Genomic DNA, 25,196 nt, shown 5'->3' with positions numbered 1-25,196 from the left:
CTGCCTCTGCCTCCCAAGTGCTGGGATTAAAGGTTTGCGCCACCACTGCCCGTTGTTTTTGTTTTTTGATACAGGCTTCCTTTGTGCAGTCTTGGCTGTCCTGGAACTCACTCGGTAGACCAGCCTGGTCTTGTGAACTCAGTCTGTCTGTCTCTGCCTCCCTAGTGCTGGGATTAAAAGCATGCACCACCACAGCTTGGCCTTCTAATAGTTTTTATTTAATGAATATTTCCTGTGTAGTATGCTAAGGAAAGAATCATAAATCCCAGTCACAGTCTACATTATAAATTGTTATTCAGATAAGAAAAGTGAGGCTTGGCTTGAGTGACTTAAATGATTTAGTGACAATCTAAAGAATTGTCACTAAATCTAAAGGCTTCAGAATTCATCTAGATTTAGGGTTTGGATACAACTCAGTGGCAAAGTGTCTGCTAACATGCACAAGAACGTAGATAGGGTCAATCCTTAGTGCTAAATAAAAACAGATTTATATTTATAGAATAAGGGAATATAAACAAACTTTTACTTATTCATATCTGAAATTTTCTCCTGTAAAACAAAACAAAAAACAAGTGCTCACTGTGTAGCCCTGGTTGGCCTGGAACTTACTTTGTAGATCAGGCTGGCCTTGAACTCATGGAGATCTATTTGCCTCTGTCTTGAGTGCTGGGATTAAAGGTATGTGCACCTAGTTCTTCCATTTTTTAAATTATTTTATATACACTGGTGTTTTGCTTGCTTGTGTCTGGGCGAGGCTATTGGATCTTCTGGAACTGGAGTTACAGACAGTTGTGAGCTGCCACAGAATTGAACTCAAATTCTCTGAAAGAGCAACCAGTGTTCGTAATCACTGAGCCATCTCTCCAGCCCTTCTTCCATTTCTAGAAGATTTATTTATGTATTTGTGTCTCTAGTGAGTATGTGTGTGCAGGTGCTTGTGAGGTATGAAGAGGGAATGACAGCCCCATGAGCGAGTTGTGAGCTGCAGGACATGGCTTATATGAACTATACTCAGATTCTCTGAGAGCAACAAGTACCTTAAAACTGCTGAATTATCTCTCTAGCCTCCTTTCCCCACACTTTGTTTTGTTTTGTTATTTGGTTTTTTGAGACAGGGTTTCTTTGTGTATTCCTGGCTGTCATGAAACTCACTTTGTAGACCAGGCTGGCCTTGAACTCAGAAATTCGCCTGTCTCTCTGCCTCCCAAGTGCTGGGATTAAAGGCGTACCCCACCACTGCCTGGTTTCTCCATGTATGGCATGAGGAGGTCAGTGGTTGAAGTTGAAAATCATCCTGAGTCTGTGAGGTTGGTTAAATCCAGAGTGTGCCTATACAGTTGGTTTCACTAACCAGAGTGCTCTGGGAAATCTTCTTCCTGGCTCTGCCTTCTGGCAGGCGCACATTCAGTGCACTGCCGTATCTATCCCTCTGGCACTTAAGAAGCTATGGTAATCTAGACATAGTCTTCATAGTTCCTCAACAAAGACTTTAGCTACAGAGCCATTTCCTCAGATAAGAATTTTAAGGCTCAATTATCTTAAATCAACTTACTAACATTAGTAGAGTGAAGAATCACTAATAATGTGGTTGTTTGCATTAAAATTTTTTAGTATAATTGACTTTTGGGAGAGAGAAGGGTGAAGTTGACTTGAGACTCGGGGTCCTGCCATGTATCCCACACCAGCCTTGAACTGAGAATCCTCCTACTTTAGCCTTCTGGGTGTATGCTAGGATTGTAGCCAAGTACCATCACACTTGTTTCTTGTTTCTTCTACTTTTATTTTTAAAAAAACCTATTTTAAAGTAGTGTTATGGGCTGGAGAGCCAAGCAGCTAAGAGTTTGTATTGCTCTTGGAGAAGAACTGAACTTGGTTCCCAGCACCCACATCTGGATGCTCACAACAGGTAGCTTGAGGGGAGTCGGACACCTTTTTCTGCACTCCGTTGGCTCTAACACTCAATGTGAACCCTTCTAAAATGCACACGTGCACATACACAGTAGTGGTGCATGTTCATTGTAACAACTACAGAGATACAAAGTTGATTCTATATTCTTGTTACTAATGGATTAATGCTTTGATAAAGTTATGAACTGAAGGTTCTTGGTAGTAAAGAGGTAATTATATGTTTTTTAAATAGAGTTATTGATGACTAAGCTGATTAGAATAGAAAATGAGAAGTTTGTGGAAAAGTAGATGATGGAAGTAATTGGGAAAAATTGGGGAAGGCCTCATGAAAGAGGTTAATTTTTAAGTGATATGTTAAAATTTTATAAGGGAAAAGATAACTGTAGTAAATTAACAGGTAAATTAATTTTAATATATTTTACTTTGTTACATAAAGTACTGTCACTTAAACATTTATGTGGGTGTGTACAGTTCAGATATGAACTTTGAAGAAAAGCATAGAGCTAGATGGCTGGAAGATACTTAAAGTTTTAAAATTTTGTTTTGGTGCTTTGAGGTAGACTTTCACTGTGGAGCCCTTGCTGTCCTAGAATTCGATGTAGACCAGGATGGCCTTGAACTAACAGAGAGCTGCTGACCTCTCTGATTCCTGAGTGCTGGGATTAAAGATCCAGTGAGATGTTTTAAATTTAGCATGGGATTAATGCTAATTAATGATGCTAAAAGGGTAACTCCTGGCAGGATCATGGATGTGGACTTGACGGTAAATCTGTGAGGATTGCTTCAATGACTTAGCTTAAGAATATTTTTAGTAGGCATAATTGGCTGAAAATGATTAGGGCAAGCTCCAGAGGTTAACTTAAGATTGTTGAAATTCTATGTGTTCAGAATTTCAGCATATGTTCAGCGTCTGAGGTGGAGACTAAGCCATTAGAAAACACTGCTGCCGTTTCAACTCTTCTCAGTCAAGCTAAGATTGATGGGGACAGAAACTTTCCAGGTAATACTTTGAAATTTCTATTTGTTTTTACAGTGGTCAGTGCCATATTTGTTCCTGTTAGAGAACATTTTCATGGGAAACAGGCTTGTTGACCATTGCTATATTTTTAAAAATAGGTTTATTTTACTTTTATTTATGTATCACTTTGCATCACATGTGTGTATTTGTCCTGGAAGAGGGTAGCAGATCCCCTGGACTAGACTTTGCAGTGAGTGCTGGGAACTGAACTTGTATTCTCTGCAAGAACATCAAGTGTTTTTAGCCAGGGAATCATCTCTAGCCCTCGCTAATGGTTTTTAAATTTGTGGTTATCATTAATTCTTTCAGTAGAATTGCTTCTATTAACTGCTTTGTGGCAGTACCTAAATACTCTCTTTGGCCTGCCTACCACAAATTCTTTGGTTTCTGTAGCTCCTATTTTGATATTCTCTAAGAAGTGCTCTTTAATGAATTGCTTAAACTGGGGATATTCTTCAGACTTTATCTGTTATTTGCGCTTTACCATTGTGAGTTTTTCTCAGTACTCAGTGAGTCTTTCTTTGAATTAAAGGTTTAACTATGCTTCAAGTTTTCCACTTATACTGTTCAAAAGTTTTATTTTTAATACCTCATGATTTTTAATATTAGATGAACTATTGGATAGATATTGCTCACCTGAGCTCACGTGAAGCAACAGAGGATTTAGAACTCTGTAATTGTAGAATGCTGTGGTCAGGGACTTGCAGCTGCTCCTGAGTGCCTGCAGTTACTCAAGTAGGGGAGGCATGAGTGTAGTGCAATTATGGGAAATGCATTTATAGAAAAATAAAGTACTTTTATTGAATTTAATTGCTTATATAGTTAAGATTCTAAAAACCATAACATTTTAAACAAAATGTTTTCATTCATTTACATAGAGAGTTTAGTCATGTAGATATTGAGCCAGTTTCTTTTCTTTAGCATTTGTTAATGACTTCTGAAATTACAAGATAAACTAAATCTAGACCTCTTTGCTGCTCCTTAGTCTTAGTTTGTATTGTACTTTTTTTTTTTAAGCAGCAGAAATTTATCAGACCTTTCTGCTTGTTTTTGAAAGGTAATTTCTAAAAGTGAGGTTCTAATTTTATTAGATGTTTTATCTTAAAATTTCAGTTAAGTTTGGGATTATAATTATATCAGTTCCTCCCTTTCTTTCCTCTCTCCAACCCTCGATGCTCCCTTCCACATTTATGGCCTCCTTTATTAAAATAAAGTAACTTCTTGCAGCTGGAGGGATGGCTCATTGGTTAAGAACACTTACAGATAACCTAGGTTTGGTTCCCAGCAACCACATGGTGACTTATCTGTAACTTTAGCTCAAGGGGTCTAACACGTTCTCCTCTCCTCCTTGGTCACTGCCTGTGCAGAGTGTAATTATAAAAAACAATCAATCCACGATATGGCCAGCTAGCACCAGCAGTCTCCATCTGTTTCCAGCCCAGTACATAGACTGAGACCGAGTGTTTCTCCTAGCCATAGGCTCGAGCGCCTCTCCAGAGCTCTGAGATGGCCTGCACTCCGCTGCGGTTAACTCTCCCCTGGAGCTCAGGCCTTGCCTAATCTTCCCATTCTAAAGCCTGGCTGAATTCCGCCTCAGCTAAATTCTTTCCCTCCTGCCCACCTGAGTTGCCACAAATGAAAATACCAGACAATCTTAGTTTAGAATCAACAGAAAACACAACCGCTGGGCGTGGAATCTATCGCCCTGAACTCATCAACTATTCTGTGTTGGAAATCTAACTGTTCCTGGTCTACAACCTGCTCCTCTGGCTTGGCTTAGTCATACTAAAAAGGCTATTCCTCCCTCCTGTGTCCCCTCTTCCTCTCTCGGACCAGGAAGGCCCACCTTCTCCTTTTCGTCCAGTAATTGGCTTCTTGTTGTTTATTATCCAATCAATTAACTAGGGGAAAATTCTGCTACATGCATGTATATGGTCCACTTATGTATATCCATGTACTCATAAACACACACAAAGTAAAAATAAATTTTAAAGTAATTTCGGTGTACTAAATGCTTAATTAAAAATGATTTCTGGCCAGTGTCATGATGCATGCCTTTAGTCCCTTGAGAGGCAGAGGTGGGTGGATCACTTGAGTTCTAGGCCAGTCAGGGAAGGATGGAAGAGGGAGTGTGTGTTGTTTGTGATTTCTTCTAGTAGAATGAGGGCTATTAAAATGTTTACGATATTGCACTGGAGAGATGGCTCAGCAATTAAGAGCACTGGCTGCTCTTTCTAATTCCCAGCACTCGCCTAGTGGTTTACAACTATCTGTAACTCCAGTCCCATGGGATCTGATGTCCTCTTCTGGCCTCGAAGGCATAGGTATACATGTAGGCATGAAATGCACACTCATTCATGTAAATAATATTTTAAAACTTTTTTACTGTACAATCTTGTGCTTTATTAACTGACAGGTCCAGCTCCTAATCAGCAGCAGCACAGTGCACTCAGTAAAGCAGCACCTGTCAGCAGAAAGAACAGGTAAGGCGACCCTTTAGTGTCGGACGTGAGCGTGCTTAGGAAGACCGGCTGGTAAATGTTGGTGCTGGCAGTCACCATTTACTCACTCTTTGTTGTTAGTGAATGCTTTCTTTTTGAAACAGGGTTTCTCTTTGTAGTCCTGGCTGACTTGGAAACTGTTCTGTAAACCAGGCTGGCCTCAATTTAGGGATCCACCTTCCTCTGCCTCCCTAGTGTTGGGATTAGAGGTGGGGGCCTCCCCTGCCCTTGAGCTTTTTCTATACCTATTCATGTAGTAGCTCTCCTTTTTTGTCTCTAAAGGTAATGTGCTCTGAGTGTATTTGTCTTGCTTCCTACCTCAGCTAAATTCTACATTTGGATTTTGTAGGCATAAATATTTTGCACCCTGGTTTTAATAAGGTTCAACCTCGAGCCAGGCAGTGGTGGTGCACACCTTTAATCCCAGCACTTGGGAGGCAGAGGCAGGTGGATTTCTGAGTTCGAGACCAGCCTGGTCTACAAAGTTGAGTTCCAGGACAGCCAGGGCTATACAGAGAAACCCTGTCTCAAAAACAAAACAAAACAAATAAATAAATAAATGAATAAGGTTTGACATCTCCTAGCCTACCACTCAGCAGAGGTAGTAGAAGAGATAAGTTATTAGGATATGGGGAAGTGAACCTGTTCAGCAGTAGTTCTTAGGTGACAAGTTTGATCTTCTTTGGCAGCAGTTCAGTCCTGTAGAAACACCAAACATGAATCTGCAGACCAGTCTTGTAGGCAGGCAGACATCAGGCAAGAACCAGCAGCTACAGTTTAGTCCTGGCAAACTGGCAGCTACATTCCAGCCCATTCACCATACAGACACCAGGCAGTTGTAGTTCAATCCTGAAGAAACCGCCAGGCTCACCAACCAGCCTAAGGTGAGGCTGCAGAGGCCGCAAGCTGCTGCGGAAACCTCATGAACAGTTCTTGGACGAGTTTCTCCCTCTCCCTCTCCATCTCTCCCTCTCTCCCTTTCCCTCTCCCTCTCCCCTTCTCCCTCTCCCTCTCCCTCTCTCCCTTCTTCTCCCTTTCTCCCCCTCCCTCTTCCCCCTCCCACCCTCTCCTCCTCTCCCTCTCCCCCTCTCCCTCTCCCCCTCACCTCTCCTCCTCTCCCTCTTTCCCTCTCCCTCCCCCCTCCCTTCTCCCTCTTCCCTTCCCCCTTCACCCCCTTTTCAAGACAGGATTTCTCCTGGCCTGGAACTCAGAAATCTGCCTGTCTCTGCCTCCCAAGTGCTGGGATTAAAGGCATGTACCACCACTGCACGGCTAAAAATGTATATCCCAGGTTGGGCGAGTTTCTCTTAATGGTGTTGTTAGCACAAGTTGGGTTCAACGACACTATCTAAGGAGAGCCAATATATGTGTGTCTTTGGCAAAGAATAGTGAGGTGGAGCAAACCAAACTAAAGCTCCACCGTCTGGGGTCATATTTATAGTCTTTCATCAAGTGTCCTTTCGTGTGCTTGCTATATCAAAACATCCTTTCAGCCGTGTGCTCCCCAGCAAAACATCATTTGACATAAATTACCTTTCCAAAGAAGTAGAAGTTTCCACTTGAGAATTTCCTCAGAGTTTCCTTGATCTCTTCAGCAGCAGCAGCCGTCTACTTAGTGGACACTGCTCATTTGTAACTTCTCTCTAGTGAACTGCAGTGACTGACAGACTAGTCACTGAAGACAGGATGTCTGCCCACGGCATAAAGTCCTACCTATCACGCTTAGTCTTCATTTCCTCAGTTCTTTTCACAGTTTCTCTCATTCATGCTGCAGGCAGTACTGTTTAAGAAAGCCTAATATACCTTGAAATACTAGGTATTAGTATGTATAGTTAGAGTGTTTTAATAAATAAGGTGTCCTCTCTTTATGCCATTTAGTAAGTAAATCTGACCCACTTGCCTGACATCAAATAGTCTTTAGGACAAACTGAAGCAGTTTGTTTATTGATAATTTGGAGCTTTCTTCTTGGCTTAAGAAGTTTTAATTGACATATTAGAAACTTATGAGATACACTGTGGTCTTTCAGTATAGTAATGATTGAATAGAGTAACTAGCATAGTAATCACCTCAAACACATGTCATTTCTTTGTGTCAGAAACACTGACAATCTTCTCAGCTATTTTGAAATACACAGTTGCCCTATGTTCTATGCATATTACAAGTTATTTCTCCTGTTCCGCTACAGCCTGCCCACCTATCAGTCATTCTGCTTCACCAGTCTTCCCTTTTCACCTCCTAGCTTTGGCAACTACTATTTCTATGAGGTTAATGTTTTTAGCTTCCTTATGTGAGACCATAAAATGTTTTGCTTTTCTACCCCTGATGAGTTTCATGTAACATAATAATCTCCAAGCTCGTACAATCTCCGGGCTTGCACGCGCGTACACATTCTCTCTCTCTCTCTCTCTCTCACTCTCTCTCTTTCTCTTTCACTTTCTCTTTCTCTCGCTTTTGCTCTCCCATGCACCTTTGGAAAAGAGCACTGCTCTGTGTCATTGGAAGAAGTCTAGGTCACACAAGGCTATTTAACAGACTGTATCACCACAGATACAGACAGTCATAGAGTGCCAGAATGGCTGCTAGCAAGGTTATTTCTGGGTTCCCTATGTTACCTATCAACATTTTAGGATCCTGTGTCAGTAAGGGGAAAAACAGTTAAACTCTGGGCACTGCAGTGTGCCTCCAGCACATCTACCTCAAGCAGCACATGATACATCTTCCTCAAAAACATCTCATCGTGCTCATAGTCTTCAGTTGGTTCTTTGGTTACCCAGGCAGGTTTAATGTGTTTGCTGCCTGCACCAGTATTGCCCACCTCACTTTGGGGATCATTGCTGCCTCAGAGTCAGGGTGATGAACTCTGATGCAGACCTCTGGGGCCTGCCCATGCATTGAAAAGTCACAAAAGCATATACCTGCACATCATAGTCAGTTGTGTATATATACCACATTCTGTTTACAACCCATTGATAAGATATCTAAGTTGATTCTATGCTTTGTCTAGTTTGTTTAATTTTTATAATTTCCTTTTGTTGTTTTATTTTTCAAGACAAAATTTTTCTGTGTAGCATTGGCTGTCCTAGACTTGCTCTGTAGATGGGGCTGGCTTCAGGCTCACAGAGTCTGCTTCTGCCTTCCAAGTGTTGTGATTAAAGGCATATGTCACCACCACCTGGCTCTATTTCCTTTTTAAATTTCTTTCTTTCTTTCTTTCTTTTTTGGTTTTTTGAGACAGGGTGTCCTGGAACTCACTCTGTAGACCAGGCTGGCCTCAAACTCAGAAATCCAGCTGCCTTTGCCTCCCAAGTGCTGGGATTAAAGGTGTGTGTCACCACTGCCTGGCTCCTTTTTAAATTTCATACTGGGCATTGAACCTAGCCTAGGGCCTTGTGTATGTACTCTGTCACTGACTAAATATACAAAAATCTCACTTTGATTTTTAGAGGTTTTTTTTCCTCCATGAAATCGAAATTTGTTGTATAGAAAATGTGTTCTTTTCTTCAATGATTTGACATTATAAGGACGTATAATATCTAATTCTTCCCTTCCACCTTCTCTCCCTCCCTCCCTTCCTTCCTTTCTTTGTTTTTAAAGGGATATACCACCAAATCATTCTCAGCTGAAGTGTGATTCTCATTTGGAGATAACAATTCCAAAGTCCTTGAAACTGAAAGACTCTGAGAAAGTGGATGAAAAACAGCTGATCATAGTAAGTGTACAGTTTGCCTATTGTTGAAGTATTGTTGTAAAGGAATTGTTTTCTCAAAGTTCTTAAAATACAAATTAAGGGGACTGGAGAGATGGCTCGGCGGTTAAGAGCTCTGACTGGCTCTTCCAGAGGATCTAATTTCAGTTCCCAGCACCCACATTGCAGCTTACAACTCCTAATGCCAAGATCCAACACCCCCACACAGATACAACTGCAGACAAACACCAATGTATATTAAAACAAAACAAACAAAATAAATTGTTTTTTGGTCATCATAGGTTTTCATTATAGAAAACATTCCTGGTATTATTATAGTCTTTTTTCTTTAGATAATTATATTTTAGTCTCCTTGTCTCTGGTTTTAGTCATAACACATTATATTATTTTTTCACATACGTTTTTTCCTAGAAGAGTTGCTTGATCACTGCCCTTTCCCAGAAGTTTATTTAAATATTAAAATGACATGGATTTAGTACAAATGACAATGTTTGTGTGACATGTCTATTATACTACCAAAGAATAGAAGCAAGTTGGCTATCCATTGATAGATGAATAGTCACAATGGTTAGTTCTCAGCCTTACAGAGAAAAATCCTTACTCTTGGTGCAGCATGGATAAACCTTGGGAACAACATGTTGAGTGAAATAAGTCACTCACAAGAAGACACAAGACCATGCATGGATTTACTTACGTGAAGGGCAGAGAAAGCAGAATGCTCACTGTAGGAGATTCACAGGGATGGGAGAGTGCCGAGATGTTTTGCAATGAAAAGAGTTTAAGAGATTGCTTGTGTTAATATAAATAGATACTACCAAAGTACATTTAAATATGCTTAAGAAAATTATTTTTATGTATATTTGCTTATACTCAGTTTAGAGTTTTGTTAGACAATAGATAAATTTGGAAGTGCTAGGCATGGTGGCACACACCTGCATCGCAGCACTCAAGAAGCAGAGGTAGGCAGATTTCTGAGATTTTAAGAGTGGCCAGGCCTACTTAATGAGTTCCAGGCCATCTAGGGAGCTATGCAGTGAATTTCTAGGTTAGCCAGCCTGAGATATATAGTGAGAACCTGTTTCAAAAAGAAAAATATAACCTGAAATAAGTTTTAGATAATGTTTTGCTGATAGTTTGAATCCTTTAGAATGAATTTCCCTTTAGTTTTATGCAGTCTTGTACTGCAGTTGATTTCTGGTTATTGTTTAACCCTAGTTGTATGTAACACACTAGTGATGCTAAGATCCTAGTCTGAAACTTTGAGTAGCTGCTTTAGTTCAAATTGTACAGTTGCAGAACAGAGAAAATAAGTTTATTTATGCCTTTAAATATATGTGTGTGTGTGTGTATTTTGTGTGCAAGCATGTCCATGCCTGTGCCATGGTGCCTCAGTGGAGGTCAGAAAGACATCTGGTGGGAATTGGTTCTGTTCCTCCTCCATGTGAGTCCTGCAATACATTATTTTCTCTAGTTTGTAACTATTTTAAGTATGAAGTATACTAGCTCTCCTGCATAGATTATTTGTTATTTGGAACCTTTGGACAAAGTTTATACTGATGGACATTTTCTCAGTTCTTTAAAAAGTACTGTGCTCTTGAATGAGTCAACAGGTTATTACAATGGAAAATTTGGGCATTGAGTGCATGAGTGCCTGTGGGTGAGGGACAGAGTCAACAAAGGTGTCTTTAGTCACACTCCATCTTATTTTTCGAGACAGGGTTTGTCATTGAACATGGAACTAATCATTTCTGTTAGACTGCAATTTGAGACTCATGCTTGTGTACTAGCTTTTTAAGATAAATTTTAATTTATTATTATAGAGAGACATAGTCAGAAGGAAATTCACACACACATGTGGAGGGTGGGGGAAAGAACACAAGTGTGCACACATACCCCTGTGTCCATGTGGAGGACAGAGCACAGCTTTACTGCACTCAGATTTTAGACTTTGGTATCTTAATTTGTGTCATAAATTTAAATGTTGCTCATAAATTAAGTAGTTCTCACTTGGTCAAAGTTTTGGAGGCTGTTTTCAGAAATAGTTACTTTGACGAGGAAGAAAACTTTTTGTTTATTTTTTATAAATAGGATGCAGGACACAAAAGATTTGGAGCAGTGTCCTGTAATATCTGTGGAATGCTCTATACAGCTTCAAATCCAGAAGATGAAACCCAGCACCTGCTTTTCCACAACCAGTTTATCAGTGCTGTAAAGTATGTGGTAAGTTGACTTTGTGAACTAAAGCAGATATGACAGGAAATTAGGTCAGGTTCCTTTGTTCTTTTCTGTTTTCATTATGTGTATGGTGTTTTCGCCACATGTATATTTGTGCTCCGTGTGTGCATGGTGTTCATGGTGGTCAGAAGAGGGTGTCATATCACCTGGATATTGATGGGCTGCTCTGTGGGTGCTGGGAACTGGACCTGAGTCCTCTGCAAGAGGAGCCAGTGTTCTTAACCTTGGAGCCATTCCTCCCTCTCCTAAGTCATGGTTTGTAATGAACTGAATTACCAAATTTGAGTCACTGAAATTCTTTTGTTTTTAGAGATTAATAATGTATACAAAAGCACACCTAGGTAGTGATTCCCCTTAAAACAAAACCAAATTTAAAAAACCAAGAAATCTATCTCCTTAGATTGATACTGTGCTATTTTAAATTTAGGTTATTTAGCTTGTTTGTAGTTCTTAAAATTTTCTTTTGACATAATTACTATGGGATGAGTCTATATTAAATATTCTTGTGGCTTAGTGCAGCTTATATTTGGGGATTGATAGTGTATATTTTATCAAATAGGTGATTTGGGGACTCTGCTGTTAATAGAATTAGTCTTTATGAAGTAAAAAATAATTGTAGCACATTTTTAAAAATGTCATAAAGTAAAGATGGTTTAGTGTAAAATGTATTTTGGTACAACATAAATTTTCTTATAAATGCATCTAAGCATAATAGGCTTGTTTAATATTTGCTTCTGAAAAGAGCAAATGTGTTAGCAATTTTGAGCCACTTTAGATATAAAAGGGTAATTTAATATAATTACTATTTACCTGTAACTGAAATGGAATCTTTTATTCTTCACATTACCTTCTGTACTGTACACTGACTTCCAGGATATCTGAACTGAGCTCACCAATTCATTTCATCAGGTACTAGATACTGGGTCACTTAAAGGTCTTGGTAGCCTCATCTAGATTCATGTACTTGGCTTTAGTTGAATGGTTTCTGCATTGCTTCATGGTTGAACGGTTGGTCGTTTGCCTAGTGTTTCTTCTAAGCAGGCTAGGTGAGCCTTTCTTTTTGGCTTATCCTTTGTATTTCTTATTTCATAAGTATTTCTACACACACTCCTCTCTGCAGTGTGTAGATATAGGTTATAACTTGGTAATTTACTCTTTACAATTTAGGCTTTTTTAATTTGGGTGTTAATATTGTTTATTTGTTTGTTTTTTTCGAGACAGGGTTTCTCTGTATAGCCCTGGCTGTCCTGGAATTCACTCTGTAGACCAGGCTGGCTTCGAACTCAGAAACCCGCCTGCCTATGCCTTCCAAGTGCTGGATTAAAGGCGTGCGCCACCACTGCCTGGCAGGTGTTAATATTCTTACATCTGGAAAACAAAGTGGTGCTGTTGGATAGCAAACCATAGAGTGTTTAGGGCTAAAATACATGAACTTGATACAAGTCCTTCGCATTCAGTTTAAATTGTTTAATTATCATGTTCATTTAGGGTTTTTGTTTTGTTTTGGTTTTGGTTTTAGTTTTTTGACATAGGGTTTCTTTGTAGACCAGGCTGGCCTCACTCAGAGATCTGCTTGCCTCTGCCTCCCTAGTGCTAGTATTAAAGCTGATTAATGCCTGGCATTGATGAATTTTTATAGTTGTATTGTTATATCTACCACTCAGTGGTTTTTTTTTTTTATCAGATTAAAAAAGAAAAAAACCCTAATTTCTGCTCTCTAGATATTTAAACAGTTAGAACAAGGAAAATTTAACCATTAGTTGTTAGTTGCTATTAGAAATCCAAACTAAGCTGGGAGCTGGTGGCATACACCTTTAATCCTACCACTTGGGAGGCAGAGGCAGGTGGATCTCTGTGACAGCAGAGTGAGTTCTAGGACAGTCAGAGCTACACAGTGAAACTCTGTTCCAAAAAGCAAAACAACAACAACAAAATCCAAACTAGTGTGCTAGGGATAAAGTTCTATAGTGAAACATTTACTTAGCATGCTATCAGCTCTAGTTTCAAACCTCAGCATAGATAGATGAGGGTTTTCATGACAAATATAAAATATGGCTGATATGTTAGTGTAAGCTTTTGATGATAACTCTTGGGAGCCAGAGACAGGCAGATCTACGTGTTTGAGACCAGCTTGGTCTACATAGCAAGACTTTGTTTCAAAACAAAACCAAAAAGTAAATATAAAATGTTTTATAGCATCCAAACGGCTAGATTACAAAATTGTAGGTTTTGGAAAATACTTCCTGGTAGCAGAGGGTTGTATGTAGTATGCTTACAGCTGAGAGTGAGAGATATAAATGCACTACACTAGAATGTTGTATTTGCAAACATGGTGTGGTTTTTTGGGTGGATTTCTTTAAATACACATCCTCTGTCTCATTTTCAACCAGTAGACAAATTTCAACTCTTAAAAGTTCTTTTAACAGAGTCAAGTTATTAGTGATACTGGCAAAGTACTCACTGTACTTGAGTTACAGAGGTGTTCTGAGTTAGCACGATTGTTCTATCTTTGTGCGTGGTTGTAGTTACTGTTGAGTTAGCACGATTGTTCTATTTTTGTTCGTGGTTGTAGTTACTGTTGTACTTTGGGAACATTTTATTGATTAGCTGAGTAGTGATTGGTTTTATTTGTACTAGTAAGAAGAGAATGGATGCTCCTGAGTTACCTAGTGGCTGTTCTGTGCTACTTTTTGTTTGGCAATAGCCATTTTCTAGATGGTTTAGAATAGAAAACAGATCCAGAGTTTGTAGTAAGTAGTTTCCCCAAAGCTAACAAATTACCATATCTGTTAGCTTCCAGGAATTCAAACTTGAGGCTGGAGACATGGCTCAATGGTTAGGAACCCACATGGTAGCTCACAACATCCATTAACTACCTTTCAAGGGAATCTAACACTCTTCTGACCTCTTAGGGCCGCAGGCACTCACATGATGTGAGCAAAAAACACTTATACACATGAAATAAATATAAATATTTAAAACAACAAAAATATAAGCTTTTCTATGGAAGTTTCCATTGAGTTATACCCTTATGAAGATCAGTGAAGTCTAAGTAATAGTAATTTTGTCTTTCACAGTTCCTTGTTAGATACAAAGGCTTATTTTGGTACATGACAAAACTATTATATTTAAAATAAAAATTATCTAATTGTGATGGTTTTCATAGACAAACATGCATATTTCTGATTGTTTCACAAGAAAAATTTGTACTAAATGTTATTAAAACAAAATAATATGTCTGTGGTATGTAGTATAATTATACCAGTTTTACTATTTTTAAAGGCAATTAATAGGAATAATTATCTATTTAACTATCTTGAGGTAATTCAGTCCAGGAAGTATGTGTAGTTTGAAATTTTGTATAGTTTGAAATTACTTAAATCTATAGTTCTTTTTTTTTTTTTTTTCCTTGTTTTTTTTCGAGACAGGGTTTCTCTGTGTAGCCCTAGCTGTCCTGGAACTCACTCTGTAGACCAGGCTGGTGTAGTTCTTTATTGAACTTACGGTTTGATTTCTTCCTCCCATACTCTATGGTTTGATTTAAAGAACAAATATAGTAACTTCCCTTTCACAGCATAGAAATTGAATTGGTTTCAAAAGTTTTCCAAGAAGTAATGTTAATGTTAATTCCTTTTTAAAAGAAGTATTATCTTTTATGCCTTTAAAAATTGTTTAGTTATATTCAGATATGTATGTGATTCTGAGTGGACTTTTTATTATTTTGATTTCTTAATCTTGAAACAATTTAGAATATTTACTTTGCTTTATGTATATGAATGTTTTGTGTGTGTGTGTGTATGTGTATGATGATGTACCTGCCTGTTGGATCTCCAGGAACTGAGGTTACAGATGGTTGTGAGCTACCATGTGGGTTCTGGGAATCGAACCTGGGTCCTCTGCAAGAGTACCAAGTACTCTTAAGTGCAGAGCCATCTTTCCAGCCTGATTTCTTAATCTAGAGATAATTTTCCCATCCTTAGTTCATTTTAGTTACTTCAGTTTTCTTGTCCTTGAATACTTATTCTTTTAAACAGATTTTGAATTTTCAGTATTTGGTTCTATGATCTTATGTATGCTGACCTTTGTTACTAGAAATTTTTGTCTCCAACTAAGATCCTGCTCCTATTCCATCAAGAACAAAAAACAAAAACAAAACAAAAAGATAACTTAGAAAACCAGTTTTTACCCTTTCAGTCTTGCCATAGTGTATCAAAAAATTAGCTGTTCTTTTCTTTATTGGGCTTTTATATTTTTAGAGGTGATACTAGAAAAGGTTTCCCTAAATAGAATTACAAATTGCTTTTTAAAAGGCCTCTTTCCATAGCATTGCTTGGGTAAGACTAATGGAACAACTAGTTATAGCTCACTCCTGTAAATCTTTTGAACTTCAGCGTTCCTAGTTTTAACCTCTGGTTCAGTCCCATCTTACTAGATTTAAGTGGCTTTTGTTTTGTTTTGTTTTTTTCATGCAGGTTCTGCTCATTAATCACCATGAGTGTGGATCTGAAGAAGAGTTTATTACCTCTCTTTTTTTTGAGTATGTCTAACTTCAGATACACACAACGTAGCCTCCTTCCCTATTAGATTCTTAGAAGGTAGTTATGTTTTTTATAGTCTCCTTCTTGTGGCTTTGATAGTTGTGAACAATAAGAGTAAAAGCTGTTCCTTTCATAGTGGGCTACTGCATGCAAATCAGCCTGGAACCCCTGGAGGTCTCTGGCATGCCAGACATAAATACAAGTGTTTACTTGTGGAGGTAACCATATTCCAGCAGAATCTGAGAGCTGATTTCTTTTATCCAGAATCTGGGAGAGTTAGCCTTTCACTTCTGGGAATCACTGACTTTAAGGGGCCTTAATTTTTTTTCTTTTTTTTTTTTTGTGTGATTTTTAAAATTTGCTAAGATGGGAATGATAAATTAGAAATTTTGTGGTATAGCATATTTGTGAACGAGAACTAGAAATTAGCTTGTTCAATCTGTTATAAATTTAACAAAACATAATTTATCGTTAGTTAAGTATTAATGAACCTATATTTTTCAAGTATGCAACTTTTAGACAAGTGCTTTTTGTCTTGTACATGAATGAACAAAGTATGATACTTAAAATCCATTCTTTTATATCTAGGGCTGGAAAAAAGAAAGAATTCTTGCTGAATATCCTGATGGTAGGATAATAATGGTTCTTCCTGAAGACCCAAAGTATGCCTTGAAAAAGGTAACTTTTCAGTAAAGTTTCAGATGGAAAGCTTGGACTGTGGTTAAGAGGATAATACATTGCAGGTTTGGCACATTAAATAACAATTCTGAAAACAGTAAGCGAGTAAAGAAGGTAATCCACCCAAAAGAAAAATGAATACAATTAATTTGAAATGAAAATTTGAAAATTTTGAATTTGAAAAATTATGCCAACCTTACTCCATATAAAATATATGAAGTAGTTTGAATATTTCCTGTGAACAATGTGAGTGATGTGAGTGACGGAAGGCAAAATTACATCTTCAGTAGCTCATAGAATTTACTTTATTGAGAAATGAATTAGATAGTGCAGTATGGCACTATTTTGTCTTAGAGAATATTTTGAAAAGGGCCATGGCATAAACTAACGTGCAAGCTTCTTGATTTTAATCACCACTAGTGAAAAAAAAAACCCATAAATTACACTTACAAATAATATACATACTATGTCTTTGTCTTCTAGATTACTTTTTTTCATGAGAGATTCTTTTTTTTCTTAAGATTTATTTAATATTATGAATGAGTACACTGTAGCTGTCTTCAGATGCACCAGAAGGGGGCGTCAGATTTCATTATGGGTGGTTGTGAGCCACCATGTGGTTGCTGGGATTTGAACTCATGACCTCTGGAAGAGCAGTCAGTGATCTTAGCCGCTGAGCCATCTCACCAGCCCCCTTCATGAGAGATTCTTGATGTGGGTATGAGTTTAGTTATTTATCTAAAAACCTAGTTATACTCTAGTATGTGTCTAAAATGTCTAGAACCACAAGGAAAATAATTTGCTATATTTTCCTTAAGTTTACAGTTGGACATCTTTATTTTTTTAAAATATTTATTTATTATATGTAAGTACACTATACCTGTCTCAGACATTTTAGAAGAGGGCGTCAGATCTCATTCCAGATGGTTCTGAGCCACCATGTGGTTGATGGAATTTGAACTCAGGAACTTCGGAACAGCAGTCAGTGCTCTTAACTGCTGAGCCATCTCTTCAGCCCCAAACATCTTTAAATTTAGGACTGTGTTGCCTGAAAAGGAGGCTAAGAAAATACCTATTATTTGAAAATAGCTAACATCTTAATCTATATAAGAAATATATAAAAAATTGTCTCAACTATAATTTCTTTAAGCTTCTTAAGGAAAGCCTACAATTGATTGTATTACTAGTTAGCAACCCATAATAGGCTTAAAATTAAAATAGAAGGAATTGTAAGCAATCTCTCTAGGAACCAATCAGGGCCACTCTTATAGGATATCAGAGATTATGAGTGGGTAAATTTTCATCTCTGATTAAGGGATGCGCTTTGTTGTGTGTGCACAGAAGCGAAAGTATGGAACAGCCCAGAGGTTATTTGTATTTTAGGTTTAGTGATGGGAACATTTGGAACTTGTGAGTCTCCATTCTGTCCCCTTCCCCTCACGGTGCAGCCTGGTTGGCCTGGAACTTGCTTTAGACCAGGCTGCCTGCCCCTACCTTACAGATACTGGGATTAAAGGGATGTGGACCATCCTGGCAGTTTATGTCCTTTACCTGGAGAACTAGTGGGCAGCCCTATAGAAGTGGGATTTTTAGTGCCTACAAGAGCTTGAGCTTGGAAGAAGCAGTTTGATGCTATGTTAATGTTGAAGGTTCAAACCTCTGTTCCCCATGATTTTCTAGATGTTTAATGTTTGACACAAGATTATGTCACATTTGAATTTGTTTCTTCCACATACCAAAAAGAACTATAATATTCAAATGGATATTGGATTAAAATGGGTTCAGTTCTTGATTTGTCCCATTTTCAGATCCTTGCTAGATAGGAAGCATGAATTTCTTTCCTATGTTCCATTAACTTTACTGTTGAGAGTTCTAAATAAGGCTTGGAAAGAAAAGTGCCTTGCTAGCCAAGGTTCCAGTATGTTCTGACCATTGCAGACACTTGGTGTTCCTACTAAGGGAGTCTTAATGTTCTTACCTGTTTAGTGCTAAAATGCTCTCGCCTACCCATACTGTTTTCTAGATCGCTGGGTTTGACAGAACCCTCTAGTCCCCCTTTTTGCCAAGTTGCTTCTAGTGTTAAAAATCAGTACATATACCTAAAATAGCCCTTCAAGCTGGATATGGTGGTACATGCCTGTGATTTAACACGTAGGAGCTTAAGGCAGAACAGTTGCCACTAGGTCAAGACCAGCCTGGGTTTCGTATTCAGTACCAGGCCAGCCAGGAGGCACCATAGCAAGATAACAAGATTCTGTCTCAAAAACCAAAAAAACCCTAAAACAAAAAGCTCTTTAGAGAGTATATGTATTCCATTTATTGAGTACTTTTAACCTCTATACAATCTTTTCTTTGTTTAAACAAGGTATTTTTCTTTACTTGGCAGGTTGATGAAATTAGAGAGATGGTTGACAATGATCTGGGTTTCCAACAGGCTCCATTGATGTGCTATTCCAGAACTAAGACACTTCTCTTTATTTCTAATGACAAAAAAGTAGTTGGTTGCCTAATTGCAGAACATATCCAGTGGGTAAGTGACTTCTAAAGAGTGTTCATACAAAGTTGATATCTAAATTAACTTATCATTACTATGTGATCTTAAATAGTTTCCTAATAAATCTATCTACATTTTAGATAAGGGTATAAATTTACAATTATATATAATACTGCACTATAATAGAATTGTATATTGTGTAGGAATTAATTCTTTTGATTTTTTTTCTTTGAGACATAGTCTCACTATGTAAAACAGCTTGGTTTATAACTCACTATGTAGCTAAGGCTGGCCTGAAACTTGGTATCCTCCTGAGTGCTGGTATTATAGGTGCCGGGGTGGAAATTAGTCCATCCATCTGTCCTCCTTCCTTCCTCATTTTTCCCTCCCTTCCTTCTCCCCTGCACTTTTTTTTTTGAGATAGGGTCTCAGTAGGTAGCTTTAGCTGTTCCAGAACTCACTGTGTAGACCAGGCTGGCCTTGAACTCATAGAGATCCTCCTGTTCTGCCTCCCTAGTGCTGAGATTAAAAGCATGCATTACTGCCGGCAGTGGTTGTGCACACCTTTAATCTCAGCACTCGGGGGCGGGAGGGGGAAGCATGCATTACCATGCTGTTTTAGTGAGGGTTTCCATGAACAGACACCATGACCAAGGCAACATTATAAGGACAACATTTAGCTGGGCGGTGGTAGCACACGCCTTTAGTCCCAGCACTTGGGAGGCAGAGGCAGAGGCAGGTGGATTTCTGAGTTTGAGGCCAGCCTGGTCTATAGAGTGAGTTCTAGGACAGCCAGGGCTACACAGAGAAACCCTGTCTTGAAAAACCAAAAAAAAAAAAAAAAGACATTTAATTGGAGCTGGCTTACAGGTGCAGAGGTTTAGTCATTATCATCAAGGCAGGAGCGTGCCAGCATCCTGGCAGGCGTAGCGCAGGAGGAACTGAGAATTCTGCATCTTGTTCCAAAAACAAACAGGAGAAGACTGGCTCCCATGTGGCTAGGAGGAAGGTCTCAAAGCCTACTCCCACACCAACACACTTCCTCCAACAAGGCTGCACACGCTCCAACAAGGACACACCTCCTAGCAATGCTACTCCCTGGGCCAAGCTTATTGAAACCATCACACACATGGGGCTGCGTTTGTAAATAGTTAATTGTACTCCTGCTACATCCACTTGTTTTCATGCTTTTTCACAGCAGCTTTCCTACTATAAAGGCAGAGGGAGCAGCTGTTGGGGTGCATGGGTGCATGGGTCTCTGTAGAAAGTTTGTCACCCCTGAATAGGACTCTTAAGCTCTTAAGTGAGCAGTGGGTTTGTGTTTAGGAGGCAAATTATATAAAAAGCAAATTGCAGTCAGTGATGTGTTCACATGGTGAGTTTTACATAGTGCTGAAGACCATCCTCAGAGGACAGAAGTTTCTGGACCCTTACCAGTTTCACTTGAGCCAGACCTGAAATCTGTTTTATTTCAGCCAAGTTCTTGCTCATATATTGTTGTACTTTGTTCATAATGAGTGTTGCATTGATGTCTTTACCACATTCATAATTGTCTACACAATTGTATACTTTATCACAATAGTTTTAGAAATTACGTTTTCCTTCATGTGTGTCTGTATGTCATGTGCATGCCTAGTGCTCCTCTAGGTCAGAAGAGGGCATAAATCCCTTGGAACTGAAGTCACAGATGGTTGTGAGCTGCCATGTGGGTGCTGCGTTCTCTGGAAGAGCAGCCAGTGGGGGCTGGAGAGATGGCTTGGCAGTTAAGAGCACTGACTGCTCTTCTGGGGGTCCTGAGTTCAAATCCCAGCAACCACATGGTGGCTCACTACTATCTATAATGGGATCTGATGCCCTCTTCTGGTGAAAAAAAAAAGCAGCCAATGCTTTTAACTGCTGACCCATTTCTCACCTCTGCATGTGTCACTCTTAATTTTTGTTTTCTAATTTAAGTTTTGTGCTTTATCCTCTTAGAAAACTAGGCATATTCTTTTTGACAACTCCACTGGTATAAGAATGTGTACTTATGTTTACAGTTTATTGAGACCAGAATATGGAAGAAAGGCTCTTTTTATTTCCCCTTTCTCCTCACTCTGAGTTCTTATGTCATGGTGAGCTCACGAACAGTACAGGAACAGTCACTATGACTGTTGAGCTCCAACATGGACTTACCTAGAATCCAGATGGTAGAGGAAGACATCAGCCATGCCTGTTGCTCTTTCCTTTAATGTAATGGCAAGATGTTTCCTTGTTTAATGTGCTTAATTATGTGGTCAAATAACTAGATGAGTCAGAATGGAAATAGACCCGGATCAGTAAGTGGTCTGGTAGGTTTTTTTTTTAAAGATGTATTTATTTTCTTTATGTAAATACACTGTCACTGTCTTCAGACACAGCAGAAGAGGGCACTGGATCCCATTATAGATGGTTGTGAGCCACCATATGGTTGCTGGGAATTGAACTCAGGACTTTTGGAAGAGCAATCAACACTCTTAACTACTGAGTCATCTCTCCAGCACTGGTCTGGTAGTTTTTTAAGCAGTCAGACATCAGCAAGAATTACACTAGACAACTACCACCTTTATGTCTTCCCATTTTTGATATTTATAGGGCTATCGAGTTATAGAAGAGAAACTTCCAGTTATCAGGTCAGAAGAAGAAAAAGTCCGATTTGAAAGGCAAAAAGCATGGTGCTGCTCAACGTTGCCAGAGCCTGCAATATGTGGGATCAGTCGGATATGGGTATTCAGCATGATGCGGCGAAAGAAGATAGCTTCTCGCATGATTGAATGCTTAAGGTAGTTTATGTAATTCTTCAAGTCATTTGCAGTAGTTTAGCATTTCAGTATAAAGATTGATACTTAATTGTAACTGTGTAACTTTTATTTGTATTAATTGTAAATTTTGTATAAGTATACTTATAGGTCTGTACATCTCTTTTGTTTAATTTGAAGAGTAAAAATGTTTGATAATAGATGAGACATTATTAAACCTCTTTGATTTTACTTATAACTGTAAAATTAGTCCAAAATAACAGATACATTTCAACCTATGTTCACTGTTGGAGATTTTTAAACAGAACCAGAGAAATGTGGATAGTGTTTGGGAAATGAGCTTTCAGAGAAAATTGTCTTAAGAATTTTTGGGCCAGTGACATGGCTCTGCAGGTAAAGGTCCTGAGTGGAAAAGCCTGCTGACCTGAGTTTAATCCTCTCATAAAGGTAGGAGGAGACAACCAAATCCACAGAGATGTATGACTTCCAAATATACACTGTGGCATGAGCATATTCTCTCTCCCCCTTTTCTCCCTCTCATGCACATGTGCACACACATGCGATTATGTTTTTTTGTTGTTTGTTTGTTTGTTTGTTTGTTTGTGTGTATGTTTTTGAGACAGGGTTTCTCTGTGTAGCCCTGCCTGTCCTGGAACCTGTCTTGCCTGTGCCTCCCAAGTGCTGGGAATAAAGGCATGTGCTACCTCTATATTTTAAAAAAATTTTAAAAGTATTTTTATATTATTTTCTATCTCATTTTTCTGTTATTTGGATTCAGACTTTTTTCTTCCAGTAAAGTCCCTTAGATAAAAGATAAAGTGAAGAAGGTTAAAATTAATAATCCATGAGAGATTTGGGGGGGCAGAGTGGATAGGTAGAGCAATTGTCCACCAAGTGTCAGTCCTCGAGTTCAATCTGTAGTGTATTTATAGAATATAGCATTGCTTAAGTCTTCCGTGTCTAAATGAATTTGATGGGTTGTTCACTTTCATGAACAAAGATTAACTTTTCAATCTTCCTTTTTTTTAATAGGAGTAACTTTATTTACGGCTCATATTTGAGTAAAGAAGAAATCGCTTTCTCAGATCCCACTCCTGACGGAAAGCTGTTTGCAACACAGTACTGTGGCACTGGTCAGTTTCTGGTCTATAATTTCATCAATGGACAGAATACCACCTAATGCAGATCTGGCTTATTGTGCCAGAAGACATCTTCTGAAGAGAAAGGAATGGTTGCTGACTTTATCCAGGAACTAGGGCCATTTTTTTTACAAATGAACTCAGGACTGGCAACAACCGTATGGTTGTTCCATTTTCATAAAATTGGAAACAATGCAGTAATAGCTTATTATTGTTTTGTTTTTTAAAAGAAGATATTTTATTATCTTTTACAGAAATTTATGATTGTATTTTATCTATAGTTATTTAGACATGTTTACATGCAGCAGATAATTGTTCATAGTGGACTGAAGATTAATGCAAGGACTATGGTCTCAGTGATAAGTATATTTTGAAGTTCTTAATATGGAAATATACCAGTGTAGCTTGGTACTGTATTTTTTTATATTGATCTGCTGATACCAGTTATAGGTTTAAAGATTGTATTTTCAAAGTGAAAACCAATGCTTTTGAGTTACCATTCAAAGAGAGTACAGTATTACACACTTAAGAATTTGAAGTTACTAAAGTATACTCTAAGGAGACCCCACAGAAAAGGAGACCCCACAGAAAAGGAGACCCCACAGAAAAGGAGAGCTCCAGTGAAAGACCGTGTATAGTAGAGAGTGTCTCCATTGCTTATGTTTCCGACACTGATGGTGGAAAGGGAAGGTCTCTGTGTGGAGCCATAAATGACTAGAGTCACAAAGAACTACAGAATAGTTGTAAACTAAATGTGGATGGCTTGGTATCTGCGTTGTTATCCCTCAGAAATACTGCACTGAGTGTACGCCCTCATTACTGGACTTCATCTTGATACTTGTCTGTCCTTCCTGGTGCCCTCTACTTTTAAAGGGTGATATGTCGAAAAACTGCTGTGGCCTTTTATGACTTGTATATAATGTAGAATAAAATAATAAAGTACTTGATGGCTTTTTCTAAGTGATAAATGTATCTGATACAATGTTGTGTTGAATGTACCCTTTCAGGAAGTTTCTTAGGTTTGAGACTGAAATAAGATTAAAACATAGGCTTCTTAAAGGTAGTTCTCACTAGCTTGCAAATTCTTTCTGAATATTTTAATATTAATTATTAACTTTAAAAGAAAGAACCAGGCTGGCTAGATGGCTCAGTGGGTAAGAGCACTGACTGCTCTTCCAAAGGTCTTGAGTTCAAATCCCAGCAACCACATGGTGGCTCACAACTACCCGAAATGAGATCTGACGCCCTCTTCTGGTGTGTCTGAAGACAGCTACAGTGTACTTATGTATAATAATAAATAAATCTTTGGGCGGGAGTGAGCAGGTACTGAGCAATCGGGGCTGGCCAGAGTGAGTGGGGTTAACCAGAGCAAGGGGGCCAACTGAAGTGAGCAGAGGTCCTAAAAAAAGAAAAAACGAACCACGGAACAAGAGTGAAGCGCCGCTGTGGTTTCAGTTAGATCACCTTTATGGGCTGAAATGATCATATTTCCACTGAAAACCTATTAAAATTTAGGGACTCACATTATGACTAACAGTCGGGTGTACATTTTACCCCCAGCCTGCAGATTTGTTCTTTTATTATTTATGGAGTGGTGTCACACAGTGCTCTTTACATGAGTAGAGAAGTTGGGGGTGTAATTATTTTCATTCTGTCTCAGAAGCAGTGATCCAGGTTTTCTTTTTCTAAAGATTTTACTTTTTATTTTGTGAATATGTGAGTGCCTGCATATATGTATGTGTGCCACAGGGCTGCCTGGTGCCCTGGCATTGGATGTTCTGGAAGTAGATCTACAAGATGGTTTGAGCTGCTCCTTGTAGGAGTAGGGAACTGAACTCTGGACTCCTGCAAGAGCTGCAAGTGTTCTTAATTACTGAGCTCTCTCCAGCCCAAACTTCTTCCTTTTAACCCCAGTCACCTCATCTTAATCCTCTCCTCCTCATTAGCTTTCTTTTGTTGAGCCGGTTTCACTATAGCCCTGGCTGGCTGTTAACTCAAGAGATCTGGTTGCTTCTGCCTTCTGAATGCTGGGATTAAAGGGGTATGCAGCTATTACCTTCCTCCTCCCCCGCTCCCGTCTCTTTCCTCCCTCCTCCCCTCCCTCCCCTTCTTTCTTTCTTCCTTTCTTTCTTTTTCTTCTTTCCTCCCTTCCTTCCTCCCTTCCTTCCTTCCTTTCTCTCTCTCCTCTTTTTTTTTTTTTTTTT

The 25,196-nt window shown here is 38.7% G+C and overlaps 1 protein-coding gene across 1 annotated transcript in view; it reads left to right on the top strand.

The window, feature by feature from the left end:
• Nucleotides 1-23,960, top strand: part of Esco1 (establishment of sister chromatid cohesion N-acetyltransferase 1) — a 29,105-nt gene extending 5,145 nt beyond the window's left edge. Inside the window, exons 2-9 of the mRNA XM_031364957.1 lie at nucleotides 2,797-2,908; nucleotides 5,343-5,409; nucleotides 9,023-9,137; nucleotides 11,223-11,354; nucleotides 16,496-16,585; nucleotides 18,972-19,115; nucleotides 21,690-21,877; nucleotides 22,886-23,960. Of these exons, the coding sequence (XP_031220817.1) occupies nucleotides 2,797-2,908; nucleotides 5,343-5,409; nucleotides 9,023-9,137; nucleotides 11,223-11,354; nucleotides 16,496-16,585; nucleotides 18,972-19,115; nucleotides 21,690-21,877; nucleotides 22,886-23,033 (996 nt within the window). The 3' untranslated portion in view covers nucleotides 23,034-23,960. The remainder of the gene's footprint in view (nucleotides 1-2,796; nucleotides 2,909-5,342; nucleotides 5,410-9,022; nucleotides 9,138-11,222; nucleotides 11,355-16,495; nucleotides 16,586-18,971; nucleotides 19,116-21,689; nucleotides 21,878-22,885) is intronic.
• Nucleotides 23,961-25,196: the final 1,236 nt, after the last annotated feature.

The sequence above is a fragment of the Mastomys coucha genome, unplaced genomic scaffold, assembly GCF_008632895.1.
Source record: "Mastomys coucha isolate ucsf_1 unplaced genomic scaffold, UCSF_Mcou_1 pScaffold13, whole genome shotgun sequence".
Taxonomy (NCBI): domain Eukaryota; kingdom Metazoa; phylum Chordata; class Mammalia; order Rodentia; family Muridae; genus Mastomys; species Mastomys coucha.
Note: the sequence above shows the minus strand (reverse complement) of the source record. Positions and strands in the feature narration are given on the sequence as shown.